Raw genomic sequence first — 20,897 nt, 5'->3', positions numbered from 1 at the left:
GCTCTGCTGTAGCTGATGGAGCATAGGAAATTGTCATCAGAGAAGTTGAACATAGGTTTCAGTCCTAGCTTTGCAACACAAAAGCTGCATGGCCTTGGACAAGCCACTTAACTTCTCTGCACCTTAGGTTGGTCATTTATAAGGACAGAAGTATATTCATATGCAGAGTAATTGTGAGAAATAGAGGCAATTTAATCAAATGTCCAACACATATTCAGAACCTGATAGTTATCTCCCTGAGAAAAGGTCACCTTTCTATGGTGCTATATAAAATGACGTCTTTCTCTTATCTTATACCACATGTCAGCACAGAAGTGTAGTGCCTTTAAAAACTGAGAAGTGTGTCAGGGCCTGAGTGCAAAGCATGGATGAAGGACAGCAGCAGCTGCTTTACCAGGTAGGATCCTGTCTGTGCCTCTTGTATGTCTCTCTGTGGCTTCTCGCTTTTCCTCTGATGTTTGGTTTTTTCAGCCACCAGATTCTTAACCTTGGAATACATCCTACTTTCATCTCCAGCCTACTTTCAAAAACTTAACTCCCACTTTCAGAATTCTTTCGATTCTGTGTTAGGCTCCTTGGCACGGGTGCCCTCTGTGTCGCGGATCTTGGTGCCTGAGACATGCTCTGCTGCCCACACTCTTCCTTCTGAGTGACCTCATGGAGCTGGTTTGTTAGCCACAACCTGTGTCTCTCCTCAGACTTAACACATGTACTGTGCTCTAGCAAACTGGGATTAAGAAATATATGACCCCATGTTTTCCTACCTGTGTACCTCAGTTTACATCATTTTTTTCTATGTAGAATGTCTAATCTCTTCTTCTTCAATGAAATAAATATTTCAGGGTATCATTCCATTACATCCTTCTCCATGATCTCTCCTGTTGAGTGACATTTCTCCCCCAGTATACGCACGGGATGTTCCGTGTTCATCTGTTATTGCTCATCATATTCAGACTTTTATTTATTTGTTATAAATATGTATGTTGTCTTGCCATTACTATTAAATGAGTGTACTTGAATAAGCCTTAGGGTCTCATGTGGCCCTGTCTTTGCATGGAGCCACATTGAAAAAAAAGTCTTACCTATATACATATGGGTAATATACATATACATATATCTCTTAGGAAGTTTAGTTCACAGCCTATAAAAATGCTTTTGTATCCTAATTTTCTTTGTTTCTTCATTGAAACCTCTTGTCAACCCTCCCAAACTTTCTTTTTTTTATTTTTATTTTTTTTTATAATCCAAACTTTCTTTTAGAAACCCGTTTCATTGCTTTTCTAATCTCCCCCCTAATTCTTAGCTTTTTATTATGCAAATTGACTTAAACATCTTAGCTTACAAAAATTTTTGTCTACTTCAACCATTACTTGATTTATCTTCAGCAAAGAACAACCCTTGTATGAATTCTTCACGAGAAAATCTTTTTCCTCTTACTTTCCAATTCTGTGTTACAAAGTCCTGGGCATCAGCTGAGAAAAAAGTAAATTCTCATTACACAGTGGGATTGAAAGAAAATTCCTTATAATAAAGGGATGGAGTGGCAATGGGGAAAGGCTGGGAATACTGACAGAAGAAACTTATGCTCACTGTCAGACATTCTGGTTTCTATTAGTCAAAGATTTTGTGTTTTGTTTTTTTTTTTTAAATTTTACTCCTTAATGCACCTAACGCAGCAACTTGAACTCACAAAATGCTCAACAAATATTTCCTAAATAAAATTGATGATTTACTGGATTTTATTTAGGACCATCCAGGAAGGCAGGTTCTGTTTAAGTCGTCACTCCCTAGCTATAGCAATTTTTACATATTTTTTCCCTTAAAATTCATGGTTATATATTGTTTTATGAATTTTAAAGAACATGTGGGATAAAAGAAAACTTAAAAATTCAACAAGCCGCTCATAATAGTCACACCATCCTACTCAAGGGAAATGTGTAAAATTAATCATGGTAGTCAAAGTGCAAACATGTGTTCTGTTAGGAGTAACCTACATCATTTCCTTGGCCATTCTTATTTCTTAACTTCAGAATCAAAAAGTACACAATCCTTCTTTAGTCCTGCCAGATTTCCAGTGTTAATTTGATTACTACTATTTTTCTGTGTTTTCTAAAAGGTACAATATTCAGGAAAAAGACCTTAAGGTTTTATGCATATGTATCAGTGTCCTTTCCTTCTTGAGTGTATAAAGACATGTCTCTTGGTCCCTTTGTATTATTTTCTCCTTTTTTTCTATGAATTCCTGCCGTTTTGAAGTTCATCATATTCTATCAGAGCTCTCACTTCTTTAGCCTATTAGAGTACATTAGATTTTATTTCTGTGAAGCAGTCTTAGAAACTTCAGTGTCCCCTTGTTTAAAGACCAAAAGTCTCCCTAGAGCTCTTGCTCTCTGACTAATGTGTTGCTTAGGCTAGGAAATTATGATATAATTTCCTTTTTTTTTTTTTTTTTTTTGGTCTATTCTCAATTCTAGCAAACTGAAGGGGATTTGTACTACAGAATGCCAAGAAATACCTTTACCAGGGTCACTATTTAGCTGGATGGCTTACTCTAATTTGCTCATTTATTCATACATTATCCTATTGGACATTTCATCTCTGTATGTCATATCAAATCTCTGTGTGTGTGTAAATGTGCAGCATACAGTTTGAGAATCAAATTTAAAAATATTTACATTAATGGGGCACCTGGTGGCTCAGTCGGTTAAGCATCTGACTCTTGATTTGGGCTCAGGTCCTGCATGATCTCAGGATTGTGATATGGAGCCTGTATCAGGCTTCCTGCTGGGTGTGGAGCCTGCTTAAGATTCTCTCTCCTTCTGCCCCTCCCCATTTCCTCTTTAAAAAAATTAAATTAAATTTAAAAATAAATAAAAATAGTTACACTATTTGGTAAACTAGGAAAAAAAATAAGCTTTACCTTCTGTAAGGCAATATTACACAGGCTTTACTATTTTCAACTATCAACTTTATCACTGTATTGCATTTTCCCCTAATCAATCTGTGTGTAAATTTTGTTCCTTAACTACCTTGTGAGCTTCAGCAGGGCACACATTCATTTACAAATTTATGGAGTATTAAAAGACAATGAGGAGACAGAGATGAATAAAACAGGGCTTTTTCCCTGAAAGAGTTCATATTCAGGTTGGAGAGATACACATGTAAACAAATAGCTATTATCTAACAAGATACATTTGCAGATCAAGTGTTAGGGGATCAAGGAGTATAGATTAGCTAATTTCCCAGGGTGGGGCTTGGGAATGAGGATGCAAGTCCAAAAGGCTCTAAAGGGTAAAATGGGACACAATCTGAAAGTACCAATGAGAACTTGCTGTCAAGCATGAAGAAGAACATCTTAGGAACAGGAAAACAGCTAACACAGAACAAAGAGTTATAGAAAAACAAAATGCAGCAGTTATACCAAAAAGTGTTTTGTCTGGCTAAATTTAAGGATTTTTTAAATTAGGGGAGTGAAGCAATCAGACTTATATATTAGAAAGATACATCTGGTTGTGAGATGGATAGAAAGAATGCCAGACAAGGCAGGCTATTGCATTGTATTAGATAAGTGATGATTTAAAGGGTTGCAATGCAGACAAAAAGAAGTGGGAAGTTTCAAGAAGAATTAGAATTGATGGACTGAAAAACAAATTGGAGGAAGAAGAGTTAAGAGAACTCTAAGAATTTTGATTTAAGGCTGCTGAGAAACCAGTGCTTCCATTATATGAGATCTATAGCATATGAAGAAAAGCAGTTTTGGGAATGGGGTCATATACTAGATTTAATGTTGGAATGTTGAATTTTAAGATGCTTTTGGGAAATCCATGTTGAGCTGTCCAATAAGTCAGGTGATCAGGAATGACCTCTGGGATTCATAATAGTAAAAGTGCTGACTGATGATGTTGGCCTAGAAGAGGTCATGTGAACACTGGGATTAGAGAAGAGTAAAGATAGAATCCCAGGGAACCACAGTATTTAGTGGGGAGGTAGAGAAGTGGGGATTTGTCAAGGAAAGTGAGGAGTTGCCAGAAAAAAGGAACAAAAGATTAAATACAATACATACTTACGTACATACATACACCTGGGGGCGGGGGATAGGGTAGGAAAGTAAAGGAATCATCTCAAAAAAGATTCCATGGTGAACAGGATTAAATGCCATAAGATAAGCTTACAACACATATATAAACTATCCATTATATTTGACCAATGGAATTTATATACTCACTTAGGACTTATTCAGAGAACCAGAGTGGGACTGGATATGAAGAAGTTGAGTGGTTTTGCTTGTACATTGCTGCTTTGAGAGAAACAGGTGATATTGGGGACAGTCATCCTGGAATATAATGGCATACAGAACTCTAAAACATCACAAGCTAATCTTGCCCATCGTTGGATGTCCAGGCTCCAGGTTAGTGCCTACGTATGTGCAACCCCTATGAAGAAATGAGCACTGTAGGACCTGGGGATGTAGAAAACATTATGGGGAGAATGTGGTGGAAGAGAAGGGCACATCCATATATGATGGATGATGTGAACCTGAATTTTTTTTCTTGGGATACATAAAATTCCATCCTTAAGGAGGCTTTATTATGCAGCTACACCCTGCCAAACTATCAGTTAGAATTATAGAACCATTAAATTTTATTTTAGGAGAAGCTTGAGTCCTCTGGAACATCATTTTTTTTTTTTAAGATTTTATTTATTTATTTGACAGAGAGAGAGAGAGACAGTCAGCGAGAGAGGGAACACNTCTTGGGATACATAAAATTCCATCCTTAAGGAAGCTTTATTATGCAGCTACACCCTGCCACACTATCAGAATTATAGAACCATTAAATTTTATTTTAGGAGAAGCTTGAGTCCTCTGGAACATCTTTTTTTTTTTTTTAAGATTTTATTTATTTATTTGACAGAGAGAGAGACAGTCAGCGAGAGAGGGAACACAAGCAGGGGGAGTGGAAGAGGAAGAAGCAGGCTCCCGACAGAGGAGCCTGATGCGGGGCTTGATACCAGAACGCCGGGATCATGCCCTGGGCCAAAAGCAGACGCTTAACGACTGAGTCACCCAGACGCCCCATGGAATATCATCATTTTTTAATTTGCACACTGACCAGGGCTTTAGTGACAATACTAAGAGTCCAGAAACTACTAAAGATGTTGGTAATGAGAAAAATTTAACTGGAAGTCAGATTGCAAAAGGATAAGTAATAAGGAGAAACATGAAAACAAGAGCAAAGATGACTAGTTTGAGAAATTCAAGTAGTGAAGTTGAGAGTGGAACTGAGAACTTGAGTATATTTGTAGAAAAGGGTAAAGTCAGTGAAGAAAAAAGGATAATTAACAGACTTCCTAAAAGAAAATGGTTTAAAAATGTCAGATGACTTGGGGCACCTAGGTGGCTCAGTTGGTTAAGTGTCTGCCTTCAGCTCAGGTCATGATCCCTGCATCCCGGGATCAAGCCCCGCTTTCGGCTCCCTGCTGAGCAGGAGCTGGCTTCTACCTCTCCCTCTGCCTCCCTCCCCTGCTTCTGCTCTCTCTCTCAAATAAATACATAAAATCTTTTAAAACAATAAAAAAATATAAAATGTCGAAGGAAAACCTACATCTTAGACAGTGGTGGGAAACTTCCTCTCTCCCCAAGGATGTGACAAAAAAAGAGCTGCACAGCACTCGTCTAAAATGCAGTTGCAAACAATGAATACACATTGTTAGAAATTTTTAGTCTTTCTGAACACACGTAGAGTGAAAGCAGATGGTTTGATGGGTTTTGATTGGGCAGAGATGGCAGAAAGACAAGAAAGTAAGAAAATCAGGAGCACTGAGGAGGTTAACAGTGGATTTCAGCCTGGGAGGAGGGTTGCTATGGAAACATCCATCTTGATATAATCAGAAAGTAGATGTGCTGCAAACTAGGAAGTTAACCAGTTACAGTCAGAAAGTTTTGTTAATTTTGACTTTACAGTGAGAGATGGCCAGGGTCCCAAATCTCCCACATTCTGGCCTAGATAGAGGCAACAAATATACAAAGAGAAGAAACACCAGGGACAATACAAACTTGCTTTGCACTGGCTAGCATTTTGTTCCAAATCCCTGTGTAGTGCTTTATCGTTGTGACCTAAGTTACATGAACTTAAAGATCTACACCCTCTTTTACCCCATCTGCCTAAGACCTTGTCTGAACTCAGGGTATTATTTGATGCTTACTTTCTCCTGGGTCCCCCCTTGGATTCTGCTCAGTCTTTACTGCCTTTATGTGATAAAAATAATATAAAGAAAAGAGAGCAACACCAAAATGAAAGAAGTTGAACTCTCTGCTTTTCTGTCCCAGGATGTTATCCTTAATATAATAAAACCATGGGTGTCTGTGAGCACTCCACTTTGTTATTGACTCATTTTAAAGCTTTTTAGTTGCATAAACAGAGCTGGTGCATCTGGAAACTTGGCATTTTTTCTAAATCAGTGGTTCTCAGGTTGTGAGGGTGAGAGCAGAAAAAGATGCCAAAGTTGCACAAGGAGTGTTTTCAAGGGGGAAGTGTGTGTGTGTGTGTGTGTGTGTGCGCGCGCGCGCGTGAGAGACAGAAAGAGAGAGAATGTATATGTGTAGAGGAAGGAGTGTTGTAAAATTTTCAGGGAATTCTGATAAACACTGGTTTTTCTTCTGATTGAAAATCACTGCCCTGTAGATGAGCAAGTAAGAACCATAGGAGTGATAGTGGGGCTTAACGATTTAAGAGTTGGCTCTGGTAGATGATGAAGTCCAGGAAGTGGGCTACCGGAGTAGAATGGAGGTGAAAATTATTGGAGTAAAGTCCCAGAAAAAGTGAGGCCAGAAAGCTGGTATGGCCACCACAGGATGGCTGAGACTTTGAATTTCTCCTTTCTCACATGAAGCACTTTCTCAAGCACCAAATACATAGTGTATGTTCAATAAATACTCTTAATAGACTGTGCACATTTCAGAAAAAAATGTATTACTTTTAATATCAATTATGTGAGCATGCAACATTACTAAATACAAAAGTCATACAAGCTCACAAATGACTTCAGAGACTGCCACTCTTTAATTAAGGAACAATTTGGGGCCTATTAAGACATCATAAATCATAGATGCTTTCCTGTTTTTCCTTCATAACTATACATTGTCTTCCTATTACTACAAGTTTACTCAGAAGCTAGGCTACCTAGCAGTTACATTTCTTTACCCATTATTGCTTTTCTAAAGAGAAAGAGCAATATGATTCATCTTATAAAATGGTGCTTTTTCACTGTGTCTGAGTAAAACTCAAGTGTAGGGCATTTGCAGTGAGCAGTTCTTGGGATATTGCCTAAAAATTGAAGACTGCCTGTTATACATTGGAAAAACATTTCTATGAATTATAAGAACAATATGTTGGCATAGGATGTTTACAATTGATAAAAGGTAAATTTGACAAGTTCATACTTATTGCAAATGAGTAAAACTGAAATTTTCATATTTTCTAGTTAATTAAACAAAACAAGTAGGAACATTAAAAAAAAAATCTGAACCATGCTAAATTTATAGACTACATGCCAGAAAAATATTTTGGGGGAAGTATAACACAAAAAAATAAATTCTAATTGAACTTTTTTTTTTAAAGTGCACTTTCTATGATCTGGTCACATCTGTGTCATCTCATCTAGGTAAACTTGAGAAAGGCAATTCCCCCTTCTGAGACTCAGTTTCCCTCTATAAAATATGCAGGTTGAACCAGTTCATCTCTAAATGTTCCCTTACAGATAAAGATGCTCTATAATTGGCTTTAATTTTATGGCCATGTGCAGTAGAAAGCACCTTGGAAACAGACAAAGATAAGTTCAAATCTTAATTCCATCATTTATTAGCTTTTTAAATTTGGAAAAGTTATACCTTATTGAGCCTTAATTTCTTAATCTGTGAAATGGGTAATACTACCTCTTTAATCAAATTCTCTGAGGAGAAACAATTAAATGGGAGAAAATGTGCTGGGAAGTGATTAGCATAATATCAGTTGGTTAATGGGGATTCAATGCATATTCTCAAACCTAATGCCTTAGTTTTCTACCTTTTCCTTTTCTCTTTAAAAATTCAATTTCATGTTTATTATTTACTTGCAAGTAAAAGATACTACAATACAATTTGGAAGACACTGCGAAATTTTGCTGAGCAACATTCGTAGGATGTGGACATTTTGGAAAGTAGATTTTTATCTTCTAGCTTGGGAATGCCTCTGGGTTTGAATATAGCAGACAAAGTAGCAGTAAGAGGTCAAAATAATTCAAAAGCTCCATATGACTTTGCAATTTAGCACTATTATATATTCAAAGACAAGCATGACACCACATGCATTAATAATAGTATATCACATAGGAATATAAACTCTCCACATACACTCAGCACTAGTCCTAAACTTTACAAAATCACATGTAATCAGTTTGGAATTCCACAACTTTAAGGATGGAGAGAACTTTACCTAGATTCACAAGAAAGTTATGAGGATAGGAAATGAGGATATTGAAAAAGTGATTTTATGGGTTGGATATTTTAAATGGACTACCAGAGATTGTCTAAAAAAGCCTCAGAAACCTCTCTTCCCACTTGTGAGTCTATTAATAGGTGGATTTATTTGAATTTTAACTGGGCATTTTGGACCCTAACTGGTTAGAATGAAGTACTCTAATATCTACTACTTTCTGAGAGACTTACCCTATTAACATTTTTTCTAGTAATATATGATTGAGGACCAAATGATACCCACGCTTTTACCCTTCTCATTTGGAAAGTACTGTAAGTGGAGATGACGGCAGACTGACCTTTCATCCTATATGCAGCTATGGAGGAGGGCTGAGTTCCGGCTACATCCATGGAGATTATCTGTGGAAACGCTGCTTAACGTACCCCAAATGGGACTGTATCTAACACCTCGAGGATAATTTAAGTGGGCTCTTTATTGTTAAGGGTCTTCCTGTTATCTGCTATTTGTCCAGTAATCCATGAGCCATTGGCATATTACTGGTTCCTTATTTATTACTACTGATAAATGATTTTATAATACTGACCAGTGGGATTACACAGCTCACAGAAACTTTCCATATAAGAACCACGATGTCAAAACACAGCAGAGGCTATCAACAGTATTAATGAAGATTTTGTTAGCTTCTAATGATAATTATTATTGTATCAGAATGCAATTCACACTAATTATTAGTAAAAGTTTACAAACATTAAAAAGTGCATAACAACATTTGTATCTGATAGGGCTGAAAAAAGACATGAAAAACACAATGCAAGGGCTTTACTTTTGTGATTGGTGTCCACATGATTGCAAGATAATTTTATCCATCTGTTACAGCTCCATGCAGATAAGTTGTCCTCCAAATTTAAATAGTAGCATACAGCATTGAGAAATTTGATTCCATAAGGACAAAATGTTTCCTGTTCTTAATATTATCTTATCTTTCCCACTACCCTGATTCTCCAAAATCCTCATAATTAAAACATTTTTAAAAATACATTAGTTGGGAAAAGTTCTCCAATTGAAAATAAAACAAAATTTGCATTTTGAATTCTGGTCTGTGCAAACACCAAACAGACTGAATTCAAGTAAAATTCACATTAGCGGATATTTTCAAATGCCTCTATAATAAAGCAAAGAAGTCTTGATGAATTAGTTAGACTTAATTCATCAACAGTGAATCAAGGGGAAAGATTAAGTTAAAAAAAAAAGCGTGATCTATTCTGTGTACACCACCACACTGTGGAGAAGGAAAAAGGCAGCCCTTTTAAAAATGAGTGGTATAAAAATTCACAGTAACATACATTAGTTTTGTTTCTCATAAGCAATCAAAGAAGAGGGCAGTGCTGAGCATCTATATTGTACAATACAAAACAGTGTAAATAACACAGCAGAAACACACAGATACATAATGCTAAAAACAGTGCTTTCTGGATGGTTCTTTTACTGGGTGAATACTTAGACCAGAGATATTTAAACTCTGGGGTTCAACCAACCCTTTGCAGTTAGACACAATTAAATCCTCTGACATTGTGAGGGGCCAGATGCTACAGGAAGAATCATCATCTAGGTCAGCGCTACTCTCTACAAGCATTTTATCATATGGTCAAGTGAAAGGACCCATACAAAAATGACATCCAAACACAAGCCACCTGATTTCAACCATTGCTAATGACAGAGGTAGAGAAAAGTCTGTCTGCAGCCACAGCCTCTGCCCCCATTTTTAACATGATAATGAGCAGATTCCTACAATGCAGCACAGCTATTTTTCCCCCCTCCTTTTCACTCTTGGAAACAAATGCATTCCAGCCAGGCCTGGAGATTTGAGACATTGTCAGATGTTGCTGAAGTTATCAAAGTGGGGTGTTAGCTTTCAGATTTTGCTGCTTCCCCCTGGGCTTCCCCACTTTGTTCTGTGGAATTTCGTTGTGCATCTTCTTCACCTTCTGTAAGAGACAATTAAAAAAAAGGATAAAAGCAAAATAAAAACTATTGCCTATATTTACTGACTCTTAATATATCATATTGGAAATTTCAGAAATACTCAAAAAGTCTGAAATTCTCACAGAGACAAGTGTATTTTATTGGTAATCAATTCCTCAATTAGTGTTTCAAGGGCTGGCTAATTCTGGTTCTATGAACCCAGGACAGCACGGCTCAAAAGCAAAATAATAATTTTTACAATGGTTAGTGATAATTTATGCTTTTGATAAATAGCCAGGAAAATCTCAAGGCCAGGTCATGGCACTTACAGTTTCACAGGTTGCAGAATCAAAGTGGCAGAAATCGAAAGTGGGAAGCAAGTTGACCGTTTCACTCCTGTCTTATTTTAAGAAATATCTAAAAATTGCATTTTACATTATTTAGTATTTGTTGATAACCCACCTGATTTTTTAGAGGTTTAGTTAATTTAAATTAAAAGCAACAGTGGAAGATTATGTAAAGGACATTATGTTTGCTCATGGGTCCCTTGTCAGATAGTTATGATGGCTTCTGGTTTGCCCTTAAAGAACTTATACACAATGCTAATAAAACCGTTCTCATAATTGCGTCCTCAGTAGCAATCCCAGCTTGTGACATTGCAAACACTGAAATTAAACAATGCTTTCTTCCCATATTAGGTCACTTTATCTATAGTTCAATACTTGCAAGCTGTAGGCAATCCTTGATTCAAACATTCATATATTTGCACGTATTAGTTCATTATTACACAACCAATGTGGCTTAGTGGACAAAATATTTTTGGGTATTCAATAACGTAAACTATATCAATGTTTGCTGAGTGTTTGTTACCTTAATTCAAATGGATAGAGGTGAGTGGGCTGTTTCATTCTTTAAATGGAAATTTTGAAATGCAATTTCTCCTTTCCTCTTAACAAGGATATACAAAACATTTCACCAGATACCATACTTTAGGGAAATTAAAAGCAGTTCTACATATATATATATATAACATATATATATATATACACACACACATATATATATATATATATATATATTCTGTTCCTAAAGGAGTTCTTAGGGAATGACCAGGCATTATGTATATTATATACATATATACGTATCATGTTCATAAACTACTTTTCATTATTACAGCAATGAACAGCCTCCCAAGATGTGTCAATGGCCTGAATCTGAGATGTGTAGATCTGCATGCAACAAAAACTTGATAAATAGGAAAAGCTCTTGGTAAACCAAAAGAATGAAATCAAATTAGGGCAGATACAAAACAGCTGAATATTTAAGGATGAAACTGACTGCACAAATACAAGATGAGGAATTTGATTCCCATGAGGCTTGGGACTTTCTGGGTGTCTGGGAACACTTCTCAGGGCTTAGCATAATGCTGCAATTGCAGAGCCATCGCTAAATAGATGCTTGTTAACAAGTCAAGGTAAACATGAGACAGCAATATTATTGAGTATAAGCTAAAAAGAAGTTGAAACACTCATGAATTACAGAGGCAGTCCCTCACAATACTCAGCTGTTGATATTTCATTTGTCATTATATATTTGTCAGTATTGCAGTTACTATTTTTAGTTCTTTTTACTTAGAATAATAAAAAAGTTACTACTATTTATATTTTGCCTGGCTCTGGACTTTAGGATTTGAAGACAAACAAAAAATTTTCAGGATCCTGGAGAACAGCAATTAAAATGCAGAAATGTTTAGGAAAGAAGGCATTTGGTAGCATAAAGATACTTTAATTATTTTAAATTGTTTAATAATACCGTTAATATAAAATACAAAATTATTTTATTATATTTATTAATATAAAATATAAATTTATTTCAATTGCTATACAATAATTTAATATATTCTCTTGAATAAGATAGGTCTTGATGCTGATAAGTCTTAATATTTCAGTGAAGACAAAAAAAAGTAATGGAACTGCTCTATCAATAATATTAGGGGTATCTAAAATTAATGGAGATTATTTAAAATAGAATATTAATATACAAATAAAAATATAAATCTTATAAAAGAAATTAGCAAACTCTCAGAGACCACAGAAAAAATTTAGTTAACCTCATGCCACCAAATTGCAATAATTCCCTAAACCCCTTCTGAGAGCTGCTTTAATAAGTAACTTCTGGTAATAAATACTAGGAAAACAACAAAACCTAAAATATACATAGGTCTGTATATTCCAAGGTGGCTATGTTAAAGTTTTATTCTCAATTCGAATTTGAAAAGACTAATCTGTGACCTGCTGACCTTTAGCCATTGAATAAAGTACTGTCCCTAGATATTTTAGGGTAATGTTGTTAAGCTGTTTCATTAACATATACTGACTCAGTTTTCCAATAACCAGAAAGCTTTGCCATAAATATTTAATAGCAAAGAAGTACTGAGTGGTTACCATAAGTCAGAAACTGATAAGTGCTTTTCAGGTACACAACACTGTGGTTCCTTAATCGTGAACTCCTTTTTTTTACTTTTAAAGATTATTTTTGTATAAGATTTGTTAGGGAAATATATCCAGTTTTAAATCTTGCAAAAGCTGTGGATGAAAGAACTATTGGGATTCACTTAAATACTCAGAAGTACTCTGATATCACAAACTTGTTTTATTTTTTCATTGGTACTTGGGTAAGAAGAGTGCAAAGCCCAAAAATAAGCCAAATTTTCCACAAACCCATTCTATCATGAAAAGAAAACTGAAAGACCTTTTTACCTAAGACTCTAACAAATGATTTTACTTCCATTTTCAACAGAATTTGTCCTAGAGATCTTTTCCTTTGAAATGGTTATTGAAATGTTATAGGTGGCCAATGTTACTGAAGGTAGGAGCTCCAACTTTGTTAAATATTCTATGTAGAAATTTCAGAGCTTTTACAGAGATTAGAATTTTTTAAAACCTATGTGCTTTATTGATTGCATTAGTAAAATAAGACTAAGGATTCTGCATTTGAGTGGGTAACCCTATAAAGAGAAGTCAATGAAAATGGAGTAGGGGTGATTAAGAGATTAGTCCCTGACTTTTATCTTGCTTTAGACTGTTTGTTAACTCTACTAAATTACTTTCGAAGGTGGTTTTTCATGTTTTAATCCTACTCAGTGAAATGCTACAAATAATCCCATGTTCACAGAGAGATGTGTGTCAAACAACTCACCTGTCTTGTTGATATCAAGACCTGCTAATTTCAAGGCTAATTCATTGCTGTTGCCACTTGCAGAGGAAACCAGGATATCATGTATTGCATTTCTTCTACCTGTTCTTCCTGAAGCAATGAAATCTGCATATGTAGTTTCCACATCAGTCATTGCTAACAAATATCCACATAGCAGGGACTACAAAACAAAGAAAAACTGATAGGTAAATACAATGTTGGTCAATGGTAACATTTAACAAAGGCACTTGTTAAATTACTGGCCTACAATATGAATGTGAAATAACTGTCTTGCTTATGTGTCTACAAAGCAAGTAATGCTTTAATCCTTCCTTGATCAAAGGTCAGAGAATTTTTTCTGTAAAGGCCTGATAGTAAATAAATTAGGCTCTGAGGACTTTATGTTCTCTATTCCAACTACTCAATTTTGTGGCTATAATGCAAAAGTGGTCCAAGTAAATATGTTAAATAAATGTGATAAACCATATTTGGAAAAATAGTAATAGGACCAGATTTGGCCTGAATACCATAATTTGTAGACACCTGGTTTAAATCATAAAATTCTCCTTCTCTAATACCATTTTAGTCAGTCTTCAACTACAGACAGAAGAACTTGAGATCAGTAGCATACCAAGGTTGGGGGTAGAAAGGAAGTGGTCCATCCTACAGATAAGCAAAATCCAAGTACATTGTCTGCAGAATCTAAGAACAATAATGAAATTGACCAAAATTCAGTTTGCTTTTTATTATCACCATGTACCAGCAATTAATTTTTTATTTAATTTAATTAATTTATTTGAGAGAGAAAGAGAGAGCGCGCAAGCATGAGTTGGGGGCAGAGGCAGAGGAAGAGGGAGAAGCAGACTCCCCGCTGAGCAGGGAGCCCAACTTAGGGGTCGATCCCAGGACCCTGAGATCTTGACCTGAGCTGAAGGCAGACACTTAACTGACTGAGTCACCCAGGCACCCCCCAGCAAGTCTAAGCAATGTCAGTGACCAAATAACTGCTCCCAGTCCAGGAGGATGGTTCCCTGTGGCTCCCTTGTTAAGTTATTGCTTAAGAGGAATTTCTTGACTGAATCTTTGAAATAAAATGTTCAAGTTTAAAAAGGACTCAATGAGGGGTGCCTACGTGGCTCAGTTGGTTAAGTCAGACTCTTGATTTCAGCTCAGGTCATGATCTCAGGGTTGTGAGATCATGCCCTCCATTGGGCTCCATGCCAGGCATAAAGCTTGCTTTAGATTCTCTCTCTCCCTCTGCCCCCCCCCCCGCCAAAAGGAACCGATAAAAGTGAGTTTTCAAAAAAAAATATTTTCAAGGTAAAATATGATATATATATATATTAACAAAAGACCACCAAATACAAATCTTTGGTTTTTTTCTATGTTTAAATTTATGTCCCTCCCTAAAAGTCAAAAGAAGGATGGACAGTAAGATAAGAAACAATAACTTTCTGTTGCATTTATTTGTTTAAACAGAACTTTAAAATGAAATAATTTCCTCCTATTCCTAAATATTCCAATTGCATTTTATTTTAGTTTAAGATTAAAAACATGTCAATAATCAAGAGAGAGGAATCTTTTCAAAATATAAGAAATATGGGGGAAGCAAAAAATGGTGGAACCCATACATCAGACTGCAAGTTTGCATTCTGAAATAACCTGATTCCATCTACACTGCAATTTAGGATGGCAGTCAATAGCACATTCTTTTAGGCTGAGTTACCCTAATGCATACTGATGGGAAGCTATTAATTCAATCTGGAGATAACGCTTATATTTTCTCTTCTTTAAGAGGAAGCTGAAACAGGAATGAGGGAGGATTAGCATAATACACTTTTGAAATAGGAAATAATATGCGTACTACATGCTTACTGTGACTATATTATGGATAACATTGGTTTCCATTCACTCAACTATATCTACCATTATTTTTAAGGGAATATGATTTAATATTTAATAAATATTCAATATTATTTTATTTAAAATTTCAAGGTTTAGTCATGGAGTGACTTTTGGAAAATCACTTGACCTCCTGGTCTTCCATTTTCTAATAAGTAAGGGGACAGCTGAAAGGCATGATGATTAATGGTACTTCAAGTGAAGATGTAAAAACAATGATCACTTAAAACGATCTCATTTCTAAAACTCTAAATTTGGAGATTCCTTTCATGGCCCTAACCACCTATTCTTTTTTCCCCTCTTCCTCTTAATGAATCTGTTCTTTACACTGGTTATATTTTTAATTCCTTTAACCATTTTTTAGCTTCCTCCAGGTTCAGTCCAGACCAATTTCATGTAACTTCTTTTTAGCATCAAGAAATCCCTTTGACCTACTGTCACCTTGATCTTCCTAAGCCTCACCTATGAAAACAGCATGGTGCACTTTCTCTGATCTCATTAACTGGACAGCTGAGTGTTACCAGAAAAAGTCACAAAATTGTGCCAATTGGCTCGACTAGAATTTTGACTCTATTATTAGTATACACTCTGAGATGTTCAGAAATTCTTTTGTTCACCTCTAGTTGACTCTTCCTTATGCTTTTCTCTATGCGAAGGATTGCAAGTGCTTTCCAGGCCACACAACCAGATACCACCTGCCTTAAGAGATGACTTTGCATCTTCCTTCTCTGAGAAGATATAGGACATCTGCTGCAAATTCTCTTAAATTTCTTCCTCTCTCAAACACATTTCTCTGTAAAACACTATTCTTTCTTTCCTAGATGAACTAGCTTCTTTCTTTCTAAGGCATGCTATTGATTCTATTTCCTGTTGCCTCCTGTAGGACCTAGCTCCATCATTTGTTTTCCTCAATAAGTTGAGTCTTCTTTATCCTCTGCATTTCCCCCATAAGCCTGTAAGCATGGTCAAGTCCTCTTACTAAAAAAACAAAACCAGAAAACAACAAAAAACCAATCATTTAATCAAATATTCTTTCCTCAACCTTCATACATCTTTGCATAACCATGTCTTTCCCTTATTAAATTTCTCAGAAAGGTTCAGCTACTTTCATTCTCACTTTCCTTGAACAAACCTTTAAAATGTCTGTATTTCATTGGCTTTCATGTAGTATGTTTTATGGAGATTACTTTCTTATAGATCACTAAAATGATTTGTATTAACATTAGGTAACTGCTTAATTATTATGTTTCATGTGAGTGCCCATCCTGGTTTGATCTCTCTACAATACATGACATTGACAGTTACATTCTCCTTGAAACTCGCCCCTAGCACATACTGCAAGATTATTACAGGTAGTATTATAGGTATTATTATAGCTATCTGTATTTGAATCTAGACTTTACATTTAGTTGTTATGCTATATCTAATATTTCTGCACTCACCGTTTCATCTATAAATTGTGATAAATATACTTAGTTCTCAAGGTAGCTATGAGAATTTATTTGGATTATGTATCCAATGAGCCTAATACAATGTTAAGCACATGGTGGGTGTTGATAAAAAAACAAAACAAAACAAAAAAACAAAAAACACCACAGCTGTCACCTTACTATCCTGGTTCCATCCTATTTGACGTTTGTTTTCTTCATAGATTTCTCTTCTTAGGGGACATTTTGTAGGAATTTAAGGTCAGTCCTGAGAAGAAAGTCCTTCTTCTTTGCTTGCTAACTTGAAAGACCCATCTAATCCGTGGCTTCTAATTCCTCACAATGGATAATGCAAAAGGATGCATCCCCTGTTTAGACTGTTTTCCCAGGCTCCTCACACACAAGGGCAACTGCCTGGTAAATAGATATTTTCATCTGGTTTTGCATAAGCATTTCAAATTCAATAAAACAAAATAAGACGACAACAAAACATAGAGTAAACTGGCCTTACTAATACACTATGTTGGAGCATACTTTTGCTTATTTCTCTCACTTGACAGCCATGTCTAATCACTTGCCAGGTCATGTTGATTTTTATTTGATGTCACTCATATTTATTTACTCCCTGTAAAACACAGGAAAAGCTCTTCCTCCCAGGATTATTTCTGAGTTTTTCCACAATCTGAAAAGAACCCACTTTTGTTGCTTTAACTTCAACCACTAGCTCTCATACTTGGTATGTTGCAGAATAATGCATAATATTTTTCCAGAGCTTCTCTGCTGCTCTATTGCTCAGGTCTGTGATTCCACCTGGAATGCCTTCCTCTAACAAACTTGCCTGTTGAAATGGAGTTAGCCCTCAGAATTCAGCCAATGCCATTTTCTCTTTGTCTTCTTTTCCCTATCTTTTCAGCTGACACTCCCACTTGGGCCTTCATTTGTGCCTATTATAGGGAACTTAAATTCTAACTAGCATTACAGTTACCTCTCCTTCTAGAATGATCATAAGCTCTGACAAGACAGGAACTACATTTTAATGTTTTAATTACATACAATTCCTGCAGAGTCCTTTGCATATAGTCAGTGCTAAATAAAAGTATGCTGAATTAAACTAAACAATGAAGAAAAAATATATTACATCCTTCATCAGTAGCCACAGAGAACTTTCCTCTTCCCTGTTTATATTAAATTACCAAATCCTAAAAATTCAGAAATTTTACAGGTGAAGAATCTGAGGACTAGACAATTCTATGATCTGCCCATCTTCACACAGTTTATTAGTGTCTGGAATAAAGGTCTACAAGTCTCACTTCATTTTTCTACTTTCCCAGGTTGCCTGTCTGCAAGTAAGTTACAAGTTTGAATAAAGTTTTGACCTTGGAGTAATTCAGTGTTATTAGTTATAAAGATATTTTCATTATCTATTCTACCACCATTAACCAACACAGTATCTAATTTCTATGTTACTTTGATGATTTAGAATTGGACATGCATATCAACGTAATAAATACTATCTCATATAAGTTTAAGGAAAGGTGGAGTTACAGGAATAAGTGTTTCTCAAAATCACTGTTAACACTCTCTCACTCTCAGTCTGTTTGTGGCTTTTTAAAGCACAGACTTTTTTTTTTTAAAGCACAACTGCTATCATTTCTCATCTGATAGCACTGCTATGGAGTAGGCAAAAATATCCTTATTTTCAGATGAAGAAAATAAATCTCAGAGATACTAAGTGACTATTTAACAGTACACAGAACTATGACTTAACCCAGGTCTACGGGTTTTGCATAGAAAGAATTGTATTTTTCAATAGGAGTTCTTCTTTTTTGCCATTATCATTTTTCTATGTAGACTGTCATAATAACACATGTGACTGTGGGGGTTTAGTATCTAATCCACTTCGCTTTTAATAGTTTTAAGGAGATTTGAAATATCAAGAATGAGACAGATAAAAGTGGTGACATTTTCCATGAAAAGATATGCATTAAAAGAATGTGTGCTGTGTTATGATTTGTATATCTGGGAATGTTAAAAGATCCTGGCAGTAATTCTACTTATAAAGAGGGAGCCAACAACTAAATTTGAATTTTCACTTAGTGTTCTCTTAAGTAACAAGCACACAGAATAAGAAACAAGGTCTTGACAGATATAAACGTATATTGTGTTCACCTTTAAAATGTGTATATATGGCTTTCAACTGGCCTGAAAGACACTATGGCGTTTGTGAGATCTTATTCCTATAAACTTCTCTCCTTAAGTACTTATAAAACATAGTTACTAGATTGATGTGCTAAGTATTGGGCATTCAATTATGGTCCATGATAATTATTATTATAATAACAGTTATCATAAAAGTAGTATTTCATTTTTATTACATTTTCTTTCTCTGGACAATAGACTTATTTTTCAGTAAAAAGAAAAACAGCTGACAAATACCACACATGTAAATACGTGAGTGAAGGAAGAACACAATTACATTTTTAAACAAAATATATAGATGCTATGAACTCTTTTTTTTCTCTCTCTCTTTCCATGATTATAGTTCTTTTAGTGAATGCCCATTAGGTGCTGAAAGAGTTATTTTTATATGCATGGCAGCTATGTTATCTTTTCTTTCAGTTAAACATTTAGACACAGCTCTTCAGTTTAGTGATATGACGACAAGAGACCAGAGATATCTTTTACACCAAATACACCACTGTATAATGACTTTGTAATTTTGCTTAGATATTCTGGGGACACTATTGCCAAATGATTATGTCTAATAGATACTCACCAAACAATGGTAAAAGTTAAAAAAAAAAAATCTAACGTCAGCAGCTGGTAGAGGTCTAGTAGAGTAGCAATTAGCACACATTCTGGCCTTATAAAAATAATCAGAATAAAACCTGCAAAATTTACCAAAAAGTGGCCTCTACTAAAATTTCCTGTTTATGTTGCTATAATTAGGATTTTGTAGGTAAAGCAAAATGGTAGTATTGGATATAAACAAGATAAAATGATTTTAGTTTTTGGTATCCAGTTATAGAAAACAGCCAAATTATATTTATATTCAGTCTGATTAGAGAGAAAGAAATACATTTTATTATTTAAATTATGTACCATTAAAGTTAGATTAAATTTTAAAGCATAAATCTCCAAATATTGCTATCTAAAAAGTCAATCCAAATTTATGACTAAGGAACAAGCTTGCCCTTTCTTTTCCTCCTTAAAAAAAATCTCACTTTCTCACTCTTTAACAAAAGAAACAGTATATTGGTATTCTAAAAATTCTTCATTTGTATAATGATTTTCTAAACTCAGATTCATGTTGGTCTTTCCCCTGTTGATGCTCTTTACCTTTTTAAATATCATATATACAAATTATTTCAGAGCATAAACCAAAAGATTTTACCCTTGCAGATTTCACAGATTTAGATAGATTGTAAGAAGCTAGGAAAAGAATGTACTTACGTCTCCTATATGAAATAAATTGAAGTATTCCACATAGATGTGTATCTTAAAAGAAGTTGGGCCTATGAAGCTGCTAAAATGATTTTTATAGTGACATTGAGTCATGAGCCAAATGGTGACTGGATAACATGCTAATTTTACTCCTGTAAATGGGGACACATGAAATGAGTCACAGACTTGGAAGAAAGAATGGAGAGAATGCCATCAACAGGCACTGAAGTCTTCTCTCCAGTATGAATGGTATGATTTCTTTTAAGTTTAAAAGAGAAGGAAAATTCTTCCTGTCCCATATTACAAATATAATTATATAACTTCTCAATTGTTACTTTATGAAATCATGTAAAGTGTGTTAAAAGTTTCTGAGTAGTTTACTGTGTGCTTAGGCCTTGGTTTACATTAGTGTTTCTGGAGCATTTTGGTCTCAGATATCCATTACATTCTCAAAAAAAGAAAACACTAGTGAGCTTTTGTTTATGTAGTTATA

At 35.2% G+C, this 20,897-nt stretch overlaps 1 protein-coding gene across 4 annotated transcripts in view; it reads right to left on the bottom strand.

The window, feature by feature from the left end:
- Positions 1 to 6,950: 6,950 nt before the first annotated feature.
- PKIA (cAMP-dependent protein kinase inhibitor alpha) overlaps positions 6,951 to 20,897 on the bottom strand; it is a 99,409-nt gene continuing 85,462 nt past the window's right edge. For 2 of the 4 annotated variants that reach the window (XM_034668222.1, XM_002924918.4), the window contains 2 exons: positions 13,635 to 13,812; positions 6,951 to 10,459 (listed from right to left, as the gene is read on the bottom strand). In XM_034668222.1, the coding sequence (XP_034524113.1) occupies positions 10,380 to 10,459; positions 13,635 to 13,785 (231 nt within the window). In that variant the 5' untranslated portion in view covers positions 13,786 to 13,812 and the 3' untranslated portion in view covers positions 6,951 to 10,379. Of the gene's footprint in view, positions 10,460 to 13,634; positions 13,813 to 14,262; positions 14,334 to 20,413; positions 20,488 to 20,897 lie in introns of those variants that run through there. The other 2 variants (XM_019805620.2, XM_019805621.2) reach the window with 2 other exon arrangements.

The sequence above is a fragment of the Ailuropoda melanoleuca genome, chromosome 9 (assembly GCF_002007445.2).
Source record: "Ailuropoda melanoleuca isolate Jingjing chromosome 9, ASM200744v2, whole genome shotgun sequence".
Classification (NCBI taxonomy): domain Eukaryota; kingdom Metazoa; phylum Chordata; class Mammalia; order Carnivora; family Ursidae; genus Ailuropoda; species Ailuropoda melanoleuca.
Note: the sequence above shows the minus strand (reverse complement) of the source record. Positions and strands in the feature narration are given on the sequence as shown.